We start from the raw sequence: 13053 nt of genomic DNA, 5'->3' as shown, positions 1-13053 counted from the left end.
TTATGTATATAGTACCATGAATGCTTCTGGCGCCTTATGTAAACGGATAAGATCCCTTATTCTGGGGTTTAAAATTTTTCTCCACTTTACAGTCAAAATATGTTCCTTTTGTTAAATGCTCTGGAAAACTTGCTAGTCAGTGTCCAGAAATGGATATTCTTTTCCACCTAACACGCTAAAGTATTGCAACCCTTCACTTTTATATTGTGCCTCTTTACATTATTCCTCAAAGCTTTCCCTCCCTCACCTTTTAACTTGGTCTGGGATCAGATCCATAGCACATTAAATTTAAGAAAAACAGTTAACTGTACTTAAACACCCTCACTTCTACGTCATGTGTTGAAGCCTATGCTAAAGTCAATGGGAAGCATTCAGAGTAAAGCCTTTGTTTATATGAAGTCCCACAAACACTAATGGGAGTTATGTCTAAGGCCATGTCTGCACTACAGGCGCTATAGTGGCATAGCGGTGGAGCTATATCTGCCCTGCTGTAACCTCGTAGCATCGATGCAGACTATAGCAATGGAAGGGGCTTTTCCATCACTGTAGGAATTCCACCTCCCTGAGTGACAGTAACTAGGTTGATGGGAAGCATTCTTCCATCAATCTAGCTGCCTCTACGCTCGGGCTTACTTTAGCATAGCTATGGTGCTCAGACGTGTAGATTTTTCATACCCCTGTGCCTTGTACCTTTGTTAACCTATATTTTAAGTATAAACCAGGCCTTAATGCTATGTGGACCTTTTGAGAAGTTAGGAGTTCTGTGCTCCCAGGAGGTGCTGGTGGATGTAGACAGTCTAAGTTCTAATCTCTTTGCCATTATCTAAGGTCTTGTCTACACTAGTGGGGTATGGCGACCTAAGTTATGATACTCCCAGCTACGTGCATAACTTAACTGGAGTCGACGTAGCTTAGGTTGACTTACTGCGGTGTCTTCGCTGTACTGTGTTGACGGGAAACACTCTGCCCCATCAACTTATCTTACTCTTCTCAGGGAGCAGGTGTGCCGGAGTCAACCGGAGAGCACTCTGCCGTCGACTTAGCAGGTCTTTATTAAACCCACTAAGTCAACTCCCGCTGCATCAATTGCAGCAGTGTCGATCTCCCTGGTAGTGAAGACAAGTCCTTAGGGCTTGTCTACACATGGAATTATTCTGGGTTAACTCCATGTGTGGACTCATATACTGGAAGGGAGAGAAAGTGGCTTTTTCTGAATTTGTTTAACACACTTTGGAAGAAGATTAAGATAAGTCTGCATAAGATGCTTTTATTCTGTAATTAATGTCCCCCACATGGAGTTATTCTGGAATAGCTACGACATTCCAGAATAACTGTCATGTGTAGACAAGTCCTTACTGTATGACCTTGGGCAAGATGTTGAAATTCTATTTTCACATCTACTACATAGGGATACTTGCCTGGTGCAAAGGATGTTGAGGATTACTAGATGAACAACACTCGGAGCAAGTAAAGTACCATGTAGGGGCTAAGAGAACCAGTCCTTCATTTTCATAGCAAGCTATTTGTAAAGTTTGAAATGAGGGACTTAATGAAAGATTGTTTAGATGCATTCAGCTTAATTAATCATGGGAACAGCAGGTATACTTCATTCATCAGTAAGCAAAATTCATATCCTCTGGGCAGAGGGTGTGGTTATGATTCCTTAGAACTTGTTTTCTTCTTTATGCATGTTTAGAGTTTCTGATGTCTTAGTTGTGCCCTGAGGACGTGGAGACTGGACTTGCTGGTGTGACTGCAGTTCTGGGTAGTCTGGAGATGATGATGGTGTCATGCCTGTCTTGTGCAGATGGCTCCTTTGGTTAAATATATATATCTACCAAGTGTTAGGGATCCATTTTGTATAAACCGCTGTAAATGGGGAAGACTCTCTCTCCTTCTAGGAACTGTAGAGCGCAAGCCAAGATAAAGAAATATTTACCTCCCAGAAATCAATACTTTATTTGTGATTTTGGAATTTCATAGAATCACACCGATCCTGTTCAGAGCTAATTTATTTGTGATATGTTGCACTTCTTAAAAATCAATTTTTGCTTCTTAAAACAAGAATTTCACCAAGAGGAATTTCAGTCATCCAGTTACTACTGTTAAGACTATTGTCTGCTCTTTCCTGAGGCCTGGCCTGAACTACAGGGTTAGGTTGATGTAAGCTGCTTTGCATGGACCTACCTATGGAAGTGTCTTCACCTAAATTTGACTCCTGTCAGTGTAAGTGCCTCTCTATGGCCTGGTCCACACTAACCCCCCACTTCGGACTAAGGTATGCAAATTCAGCTACATTAATAACGTAGCTGAATTCGAAGTACCTTAGTCCGAACTTACCGCAGGTCCAGACGCGGCAGGCAGGCTCCCCCGTCGATGCCGCATACTCCTCTCGCTGAGCTGGAGTACCGGCGTTGACAGCAAGCACTTCCGGGATCGATTTATCGTGTCTAGACAAGACACGATAAATCGATCCCAGAAGATCGATTGCTTACATCCGGACCAGGAAGTAAGTCTAGACATACCCTATGCCTATTTAGTAACACCACCTCCCTGAGCAGCATAGTGTTATGGTCCGTGTAATTAGGTTAACTCAGGAGCCATCCTACAATGCCTCACACTGACAATACAATTGATACAAGTGCTTCTAGTGAGAACGCGCACTTCCGACACAAGGAGCCAAGTGTGAACACACACAAGCTATTTAATTTGGGATGGATCACTTGATGATTACCTGTTCTGTTCATTCCCTCTGAAGCACCTGGCATTGGTCACTGTCGGACGACTGGATACTGGACTAGATGAACCGTTAGTCTAACCCACTGTGGCTGTTCTTATGTTAAGTAGTTCAACATAATTTTGTAGTGCAGACAATGCCCTCGGTTTCAGATTTATTATTGCAAAGATTGCTCCAGATGATTTAAAGGTGACTTGCAAATGGTGTTTTGAAAATTCAGTAACTTTACCTATATGTGGTGAATGCCCTTCTTAGCACAGTTATTAGCTTAAAACCATGATAATAAGTGAGTGGCCTGCTGAATGTTTTCTTAGCCTGGTTATTTGGGAAAGCTACCGTATTTCTAAAAGCTGTTGAATTTCTGACCATTTCCTTTGGTCACCTTTAAGTATGTTCATAGCAGTATAATTCATTCCAGTGGGATCTCCTTGCATGGTTCTGTGTACCACTCTCATTCACTCGTTAATGTCATCTAGGTATTCCTTGTGGAAAAACAAGGAGAGGTCAGAACTCTAGATAAAGGCTAGAGACAATAGGTACTTACTTGAAGTAGTCCTCTTTCCCCATAGGTGTCCCCTCAGAAGAAAAGAACTATTAAATAACTACCTCACTATGGGTGGAGTGAAAAGTAGTTCTCCTCTCCCCCCCCTCCCCCCCAAAGATGTTAAAATTTAAATTTGTGTATTTAGTGTCTAGATATCCAGGTGAAAAGAGATAATATGTATATAGTAAGATCTGTTAGGCTGTGTAATAGTCTCCCAGGAGAGACAGTGCTTGAGACATGATTAAACCACTCTAGGAAAGATCTTGCATTGGTTGGAGGGGAAGGACCCAATGATTCTCTTCCATATCTGTAACTGTATGATCTTGTTTTTTCATAGGCTAGTCTGTTGTGCTCATTCTTGGTATGTGAGTATTTCACATTTTATGAATTTGCCCTCACAGCAATCCTATGAGGTAGGGAAGGATTATCCCCATTTCACAGATGGGATGCTGAGGCACACACAGTTAGTGATTTACCCACAGTCTCACACTGTTTGTTAGGAATACAGGAACAGACCCCCCACATCACCCGAGTCCCAGTCCAGTGCTTTAACCTGAAGACAATGTCCCTCCTCTCGGTGGATGCTTGAAATTACTTGCTGGGACATTTCCTGCAGACTCCTAATTTTAAGTATCTATTTTTAATTTTCTCCTGAATACATCATTATTATATGTCAAAAGGCTTTTAAATGGCCCGAGAGAACAGGTGGTAGGATACTGGCATCTAGAGACTACAGTGTGGTCACATTTGCTACATATAGGAAGATCAGTACTACCAAAGACACAATAGTCCAGTCCACTTCAGTTCCACATAAAAGGAGAAGACTGGTTCCTAGCCAGCTGGCTAGCAGGCACCTGTGTTTCTCCATGTACCTCATTTTTTAAAATAGCCTCAGCCTTATGTTTCTATGACCCGAATGTAGTCGCAGCCACAATGCTTTTTAATGAAAGGCGGTAAATATCACTACACTTCATTTAGTCCTACAAAAGGAATGCTGGGTTTTTGATCCCGAAGGCACTGAATCCCCCTGGGAATTAGTGATTTTTATAATGCCAGCCTGAATTTGGCACAGCAAATGTCCAAATTAGCTTACTGACCTCTCCTTCTCTTCCCCTCACCCAACATAAAAAGCCCCTCCTTAATGGAGTATAGTGGTGAAAGTTTGGTTCCTAAGCAACAAGGAGGCAGCATTGTGTTCATTTCAGGTTGAATGAATAGATTCAGTGTTCTGAGAAGCTGAGGAATTTTGGACACAGAGCCCAATGAATCGTGAAAGGCTTTTTTGGGAAGAGGGTGGTGGTTAGAATACTGTTGCCACGGCTGCTTCAGAGCCCTTGTGTCATTTGGGGAGAATTGGGTAAGAACTAGTCATTTTCCTGGGACCTTCGAAGTGTTATGGTGCTTGCTTCCAAAGTTGGCCCTGGATAATCTTTAATCACATTCGACCACCTTTTTCCATAACCCCCTTCTCTTGTAGAAATCCATACTGCCAAATTCTGCTCTTGTATGTATGTAAATGTAGGTTCAAAATAACCTCACGTGAGTGTAACCATGAACAGTTTGACCCATGGTCTTATCACTACTTCTGCTTAGCAATCCTCTCAAATCAGCAATATTTCCTGTTGTGATGAATAACTCTTACCTGATGCATCTGAGGCGCTCTGTCAGCAAAGATAATGAACTGGTGTTGCTTCTGAGCCTGCGTCTCTTCCGGTGCTTGGATATTACTACTGTTCTGTAGTGCTAATCACACTGTTGGAGTACACCTCTACCCCGATATAATGCTGTCCTCGGGAGCCAAATTTTTTTACCGCGTTATAGGTGAAACAGCATTATATCGAACTTGCTTCGATCCGCTGGAGTGCGCAGCGCCCCCCCCCCCCCAACACTGTTTTACTGCGTTCTATCCGAATTTGTGTTATATCGGGTCGCGTTACATCAGGGTAGAGGTGTACCTTGTCAAAAGACTGATAGACGAGCAATTTCACTTCTCCATTTGACTATTTCCCCCTTTTTCATGGTGGTCTCGCTGACCTCTCGGACAGCATTGAGGTCTACCAAACAATTTATATGGGATCTTGTTTACATTTATGTCCCTTTAACGGAATTCTAATATTGAATTCTGAGTTGTGAATGAATAAAAAGGCTCCCTAATAAAAGGAAGACACTCTAGCTGTGCACAATTGTCTAAGTGTATTGTATGTTTAGGGGTAATGGGAACCTTCCTCTGAAGCACTGAGTATTATCCACTGTCAGTGGTCAAGTACCAGTCTTGATGAATCAATGATCTTTTGATCCAGTTTGGTCAATCCTTAAGACCTGATCCTCCCTCCCACCCCCAGAGGTGTTGAGCACCCCAACTGTCACTGGGAGCTGAGAATGCTCAGTGCTCGTAGAAAGCAAGCTTTAATTCCTAGATAAAATTGTCTTTGCAAGAATAGAAAGCATCCTGTAAGGGGGTTTGATGGCTTTCGTGATGTAAGTAGTTCTGCTCATCTGTAGGTTATAGTGGATCACAATGTGATGCAGTTGCAAAAAAGGCCAATGTCATTTGGAGGTGTATTAGCAGGAGTGTTGAATGTAATTGTCCCGCTCTTTTTGGCATTGGTTAGGCCTCAGCTGGAATACCTGTTCGCTTTAAGAAATACGTTCACAGATTGCAGAGAGTCCAGAGAAAAAGAAAAAAAATGATAAAAACTTAAGAAAATCTGACCTATGAGGAACGGTTAAAAATACTGGGCATCTTTAGTCTTGAAAAAAAGAGACTGAGAAGGGGACCTGATAAGTCTTCACTGTCCTCTTTATAACAGCCCTTAACATATATGATCAATTGTTCTCCATGTCCACTGAAGGCAAGACAAGAATATTGGGCTTGGTCAGCAGCAAGGGAGATTTAGATTAGGAAAAAATTTCTAATTATAAAGGTAGTTAAGTTCTGGAATACACTTCCCATGGAGGTTGTGGAATCCCTATGATTGGAGGTTTGTAAGAACAGGTTGGACAAACACCTGTTGGGGATGACCGTCTAGGTTTACTTGATCCTGCTTCAGCACGGGGTTGGACTTGATGACTTCTTGAGATCCCTTCTAGTCCTACATTTCTGATTCTCAGGGCAAGCATTGCCTTATGTTTAATATTTTACATTCCATTCTTCCTTTTAATCTTCATATACACTTGTGTAGCCAATGACTCTAGTGCATGACCTATCTTGCTAACATTGTTATATTTTCCTCCCCCAGGAGTTCTCAGAACTGGAGAAGAGAGATCCCCAGGAGCTAGTTGGTACGTTCACATAATGCTATATATTTAAAAATATACATACAAACCATCTCTTTGTGCTTCTCTCTCCACTAATGAAGATCATCTTGGATCCCTTCTGTTCATGCAGTTTTTAATTGGCTTATCCTCTGTGCTCATTTTTCATCTCAATGGAATATTTTCAGTGACTTCATCTACCGGGCTAATGTTTGTTTGGCTTGAACTTCGGAAGGGAGACAGCCATTCCCAAAATGTGTGCAAATATTTTTGTATGCATCTAAAATATAGGGGAAATAAAAAAGGTTGTTTTTTTTTTTTAAACTCATCTGGAAAATAAACAGTAATGATTTTGTGCAGGCAGCCTCTTTCAGAACCCTCATAATTGGGGAAGGGGAGAGACTTAAGGAAATTGTTGATGAGACCTTTTTCAGTAACACTACTGCTAGTTTTATTTTTCTATTTAAAGCTTGGATGTATTGTAACATATGGGTTCCGTTTGTTGCCATTGTGCTAATGCAGGAATCCCTAGGCCTGTAGTGTAAGTCAACATTGCAAAACTGGCATGGAAACTTACCAACCTAAATTCAAAATCTATTCTTCTATCTTTGTCATGAGCAGCAGGATGGTGGGGCAGAATCTTACTTGCCTATGAAACAGTTACCCTGGACAAATAGATCTTTTGCAGAATTCTAACTATCCCTACCTGTTTAAAGGGCCACTTTTGTACCTGCAATTCCTACTATACGTTCACTGTGGCTAACAATAGTGAGGTTTGCTTATGATGTTGATAGTTAGTAAAATGGTAAATTGAAGAATTGAAGGTGGTGGAGGGAGTGCTTTACTGTGAATGTTACACTGTTAGGTCAGTGTGTATATCTGAGCTATCAGTCCTCATCTTCAAAGGAAACCTGCACAACACTTTCAAAAGATGTGCCTGGGAGCTTAAATACGTAACTTTGCTAGACACTAAAAATGATGGACTGAACAGAAACACCAAATTTATGGCTTATTACAAAATCTGTAAACCACTAACACTCCCCTCCCCAGTTGCTCGCCTCCCACCCCTGCCTTCCTTTCCTCCCTGTGACTGGAGGGGTGTTAATGAGCCATTTTACCTTGAATGGTCCCTTGAAATGTGTTAACTGCTTATGCTAAACCATCTGTTCCACCTTATATATAGCTATGACACTCTGAGGCTATGGCCTTTTCTACACTACCAAGTTTTTTGTCGACAAAAGTAATGTCGACACCCAAAAGTCGACATAATAAATATCAGAATCTCATGTTCACACTCATTCCCTCTGTCGGCAGAGCGCGTCCACAGTGGGAGCGCTATCATTGACAGTGTGAGCAGTGCACTGTGGGTACCTATCCTACAGTCCAGCTCAACATCTTCTGTCGCTAAGTGTTGTGGGAAGGCAGAGCAGATTGTGGCATATCTTGGGACCGGGCACGATGTCCCATGATGCATTGCTTTCTGTCCCAGCACTCCATGGGCTTCCAGCTTTCTTTCATGGCATTTTTGCAACGGCCCTCCTTTGCTGTGCACCATGGCATCTTTGTGAGAAGGATGGATCCTGCACTGCTCTCCTGTGCTCTGTTAACTGTCATGAAGACATTGCAGATGGTAGTGCAGTTAATCGTGAAGTTCCTAACTGAAGAAGACTCGCAGGCACCTGACATGCTGCATGATCTGGATAGGAGCAATTTTAAATTGCTTTTGGCATTCACAGAACAGCTGCATAAAATTGTCACTTTTGGGGTTGAGAAACAAGTACTGAATGGTAGGCTCATATTGTCATGCAGGTGTGGGATGAAGAGCAGTAGCTACAGAACTTTTGGATGTGGAAAGCCACCTTCCTAAAACTGTGTGCGGAACTTGCCCCAGCACTGCAGCACAAGGACACCAGCATGAGAGCTGCCCTATCAGTAGAGAAGGATGTGGCAATTGCTGCGTGGAAGCTGGTGACTCCAGACTGCTACCGGTCGGTCACAAATCAATTTGAAGTGGGGAAGTCGACCATTGGGGCTGTGTTAATGCAAGTGTGCAAGGCAATAAATCACATGCTACTGTGAAGGACTATGACTCTGGGAAATGTGCATGAAATAGTGGACGGCTTTGTAGAATTTTTTTTTTTCTTTTAATGGAGATATCCTATCTCCTAGAACTGGAAGGGACCTTGAAAGGTCATCAAGTCCAGCCCCCTGCCTTCACTAGCAGGACCAAGTACTGATTTTTCCCCAGATCCCTAAGTGGCCCCCTCAAGGATTGAACTCAGGGTTTGGCAGGCCAATGCTCAAACCACTGAGCTATCCCTCCCCCTAACTGTGGAGGGGCAATAGATAGCACACACGTTCCAATTTTGGTACCAGGCCACCTTGCGATGGAGTACATCAATAGGAAGGGGTACTTCTCCATTGTGTTGCAAGCACTTGTGGATCACTGTGGGCATTTCACTGACATCAGTGCAGGGTGGTCCGGAAAGGTGCATGACACATGCATCTTCAGGAATACCGGCCTGTACAGAAAGCTGCAAGCGGGGACTTTCTTTCCAGACCACAAGATTACAGTGGGGGGTGTTGAAATGCACATAGTGATCTTGGGGAAACTTGACATACCCCTTACAGCCGTGGCTCATGAAACCTCTCCCAGGACACCCGGACAGCAGTAAGGAGCTGTTCAACAGGCTGAGTAGGTGTTGGATGATAGTTGAATGTGTCTTTGGCAGATTAAAGGTGTGCTGGCGATGCCTTTATGGCAGGTTAGACCTTAATGAGTATAATATTCCCCTGGTCATAGCTGCATGCTATATGTTGCATAATCTCTGTGAAGCTAAATTGAAAGGTTTGCTCAGGGATGGAGTGCTGAGGCAGACCTCTTGGCAGCTGATTTTGAGCAGCCAGATACTAGGGCAATCAGAGGGGGGCAATTTGAATCAGGGATGCTTTGAGGCAACACTTTGAAAATGAGAACCAGTAATGTATATCTCTGTGATTGGTGCTTCAATGTTACAATACATGTCGTTTTCCTAGGAAGCAATGGTGACATTTGGGGCCTTGTGTTCCAGTAAGCAAATGATTAAAATGCCTGTGCATGTATTGGTAGTGCCTGCAATCTCAATTTGTAGAAAACAGAGAGATGCTTTCATTCGAAAACTTTGCTTTTATTGCACAAGAAACAGCACCCACAAAGATGCTTGGTGGGAAAAGAGGAACCAGGGAAAGGCAGACTTTCACGGCTACGTATAGGTCCAGCTATCATTGTGAAAGTTGTCCGAGGGAGGTGGAATGAATGGGAAAACAAGAAGTTCTGGAAAGTGGAAAGGAATGTGTGGGCGGAGTTTGGAGTGTGGGGAACGGCATGGGAAAAAAGTTCTGAATGTGCTGCAGGGGAGGGTGAGCACAGATCTGCTCAGTTGCAGCAATATTAAGGACTTCAGCCATGCACAGTATTCAAACATTTCAGTTAAATACACCTTTTACAACATTGCAATCACTTTCTCACTGACCCTAGCCAGGCACTGCATCTCCACGAACACCCAAAGCATAGTGAGTGGCAGAGGGGGCCACTCCACATGGGGGAAGAAAGCACACGCTTTTTGCAAGGGTCATGGCGCAGCATACTAGGGAAAAAATTCTAAAATTCCCACACTTTTCAACAGGCGGGGGTAATTCTAGCAGACATCTCACTGCTAAGAGTAAGCAGGGAAACGAGGGTAAATCTACTCCATGCTTGTGGCTTCCGCCTTGCTCCCTTTGCTGCTCACCTGTGTGCCACTTTAATCCCTGCACAAGTGATTGCTGAATGGCACAGGAAAGTTTCCTACAATGGGGGAAAGGAACAAAGTTGTTCTGCCATGAAACCTTCGACACAGGATTGCCAAGTACCTCCAGGAAAGTTTTCTGGAGATCTCTCTGGAGGATTCCCGTGAGATCTTGGCGTGCATCAACAACCTCTTCCGCTGTACCGATTAGCTACCTAGGGAAATGTGCATCTCACAGAAACACAGTCAGCCTTCTGCATTTCTCTACCGTGAGCCCACCTCCGCACTACACAAACCACAGCCACTTACCAGGCATCTCCTCTCCTGCTTCTTGTTCACCGGAGGGCAACTGCTGAGACTGGCTAAACACCTCTGGAGTGGAGAACAGTTCCTGGCTGCCTGCCCCAATGGGAGCTGTACATGGTCCTCTAACTCCACCTCTTCATCAATATCTTTGACCTCCAGGTTAGTGCCTCTTTCCACTGCCTCCGTGCCCTCCAAAGTACCCACAGGGTTCTTGAGGGTGGAGGTGGGGTCGCCACCAAGGATAGAGTCCAGCTCCTTATAAAACTGGCAGGTCTTAGGTGAAGGACTGGAGCGACGGTTTGCATCCCTTGTCTTATGGTACACCTGCCTCAGATACTTCGTCTTCACGCCGCACTGCAGCGTGTCCCAATCATAGCCCTTTTCGCACGAGCCTCGAGAAATGTGCCTGTAGGTATCCCAATTCCTATGGCTCACATGCAGCTGGGACTGCACAGCCTCCTCTCCCCATATGCTGATCAGATCCAACAGCTCAGCAGCTGTCCAAGCAGGAGAGCTTTTGGTGCAATAACCCTCCATGGTCACCTGAGAAGATGCGATGAGACCTCTCCAGCAGGAAATGAAATTTCAAAAATTCCCAGGGCTTCTAAGGGGGAGGGGTGGATGGTTGCTTACCGGGCTGCAGGGCAATGGAGTTCAAACTGCTGACCGGAGCAGTCACGATGGGCATTGTGGGACACCTCCTGGAGGCCAATTAAAGCAATGAAATCAAGCATGGTGTCTACACTGGCACTTCGTCGACAAAAATTTAGAGGAAAAAGACATGTCTCTCGTTGGGGTGGTTGTATTTTGTACACATTCACTGTTTGGTCGACAAAACTTGGTAGTGTAGACAAGGCCTATGTCTACGCTAGCACTTGTCAGTCAAGGGTGTGAAAAAACTGACATAAATTTCATGGACAGAAGCTCCGGGATAGACTCTCCTGCTGACATAGCTACCGATGCTCATTGGGGTGGTTTAATTAGGCCAATGGGAGAGGTTTCTCCCGTCGGCATAGAGTGGCTACACAGGAGACCTTACAGCTGTGCCTGTAAGATCTGTAGGGTAGACATAGCCTGAGTAAGTCCATGTCTACACGTACAGTGCTGCTGCAGCACATGTGATGAAGACACTATGCCACCAGGAGAGAGCTCTCCCATTGGCATAAAAAACCCATCCCTGCAAGCAGCATAAACTGTGTGTCAGCAGGAGAGTGTCTCCCACTGACATAGCGCTGTCCACACCGGCACTTATGTAGGTGTAACTTACGTCGTTCAGGGAGACAGTTATTCGCACCCCTGAATGACAGAAGTTTTGCCCACATAAGCCGTAGTGTAGACATAGCCTAAGCATTAAAGTACTCTGACACCCCTTCATCCAAAGATTGCTTTGGCCCTAATACTCATGTCGAGAGAGTAACCTCTGTCAAGGCTGACACCCTTGTCCCATTTGAGCCCATAGTTTGGATTACACTCTGTGAAAAGCCTGGGTTTGAAACCTGGGTATGGAGCACCCAACATAGTCCTTGGTGCCTCAACTTGTTCATGGTTAAGGTGGGTTGGAGACATGTTAAGAGATGAGACATGAGATCTGCATTAACTTCCTTTCCCAACAGAAGTATGCAAAGGGCAAGCTGCCTACAGCTAAACCGTGGTGCTGGGTTACCTAGGGTAAATGTGGGCCATGCAGGATTCTGTGTAACTATCTTCAATCAGACTGAACCTTTTGTGAGCCTGATAAAGAAGTACTACGATAGTCTCTGCAGTGGAAGAGAGTGTTTTAGTATTGCAGCAAAGTGCCCCTTGAAGGTTTACAGTTGGAGCCTGGATCAAATATCCCAAATCCTTTCAGCTCAAAAGGAGCATCTACCGTCTATCTGCAGAACCAGTATGTTGAAAATCTTCCATAGAAGCTGTTTCATAACTATTCAATTTCTCCTTCCCACTAAAGTTTGAAATACCAGTTCTTTTTCTAGCAATGATATCTGTGCCAGACATTAAAGGGAAAGAGCACAGGGAGTACAGTAGACATCAATGTGTGGAACTTTTTCTTCTGAAGGGATTGTTCATTAGAGCACTCTGCCAGTCAGAAGAACTGCTAGCTGCGTGAAACGTGGGAGCAGTTGTAATGCTGATGGCTGCATCTCCATTTCCTGTTGCTCCATATAGCCCTTCTGAAATACATACTGTTGCAGTAGCCACGAGCAGCAATATACTGATTCTTTAGCTGCAAATAAAGCTGTGCAAGGAGAGAATTTCTTTTCAGCCCATGCAAAAGGAAGCATCTAGTGCTCCGGATATTTTAACAAAGTTAAAATATATAAATATCTGAAAACATGGCCAATATATGCTGGTCCTCCTCTGCATTCCCCGGCCTTTCAAAGATGGATGACTCAGTGGCAAGTTAATGCCTCATATTCTTCCCTGGGATTCTACTTTTTGCTGCC

General features: G+C 44.0%; 1 protein-coding gene across 6 annotated transcripts in view; it reads left to right on the top strand.

Annotated features, from left to right (window-relative positions):
• SAP30BP (SAP30 binding protein) overlaps positions 1-13053 on the top strand; it is a 60580-nt gene that overhangs the window by 30261 nt on the left and 17266 nt on the right. For 4 of the 6 annotated variants that reach the window (XM_008163909.4, XM_008163908.4, XM_042841126.2 and 1 more), the window contains one exon: positions 6521-6563. The exons of the other annotated variants lie outside the window; for them this stretch is intronic. In XM_008163909.4, the coding sequence (XP_008162131.1) occupies positions 6521-6563 (43 nt within the window). The remainder of the gene's footprint in view (positions 1-6520; positions 6564-13053) is intronic. 6 annotated transcript variants of the gene reach the window in all.

Source organism: Chrysemys picta, chromosome 12 (genome assembly GCF_011386835.1).
Source record: "Chrysemys picta bellii isolate R12L10 chromosome 12, ASM1138683v2, whole genome shotgun sequence".
In the NCBI taxonomy this organism is placed as follows: domain Eukaryota; kingdom Metazoa; phylum Chordata; order Testudines; family Emydidae; genus Chrysemys; species Chrysemys picta.
The sequence above is the reverse complement of the archived record's forward strand: the minus strand, read 5'-3'. Positions and strand labels throughout refer to the sequence as shown.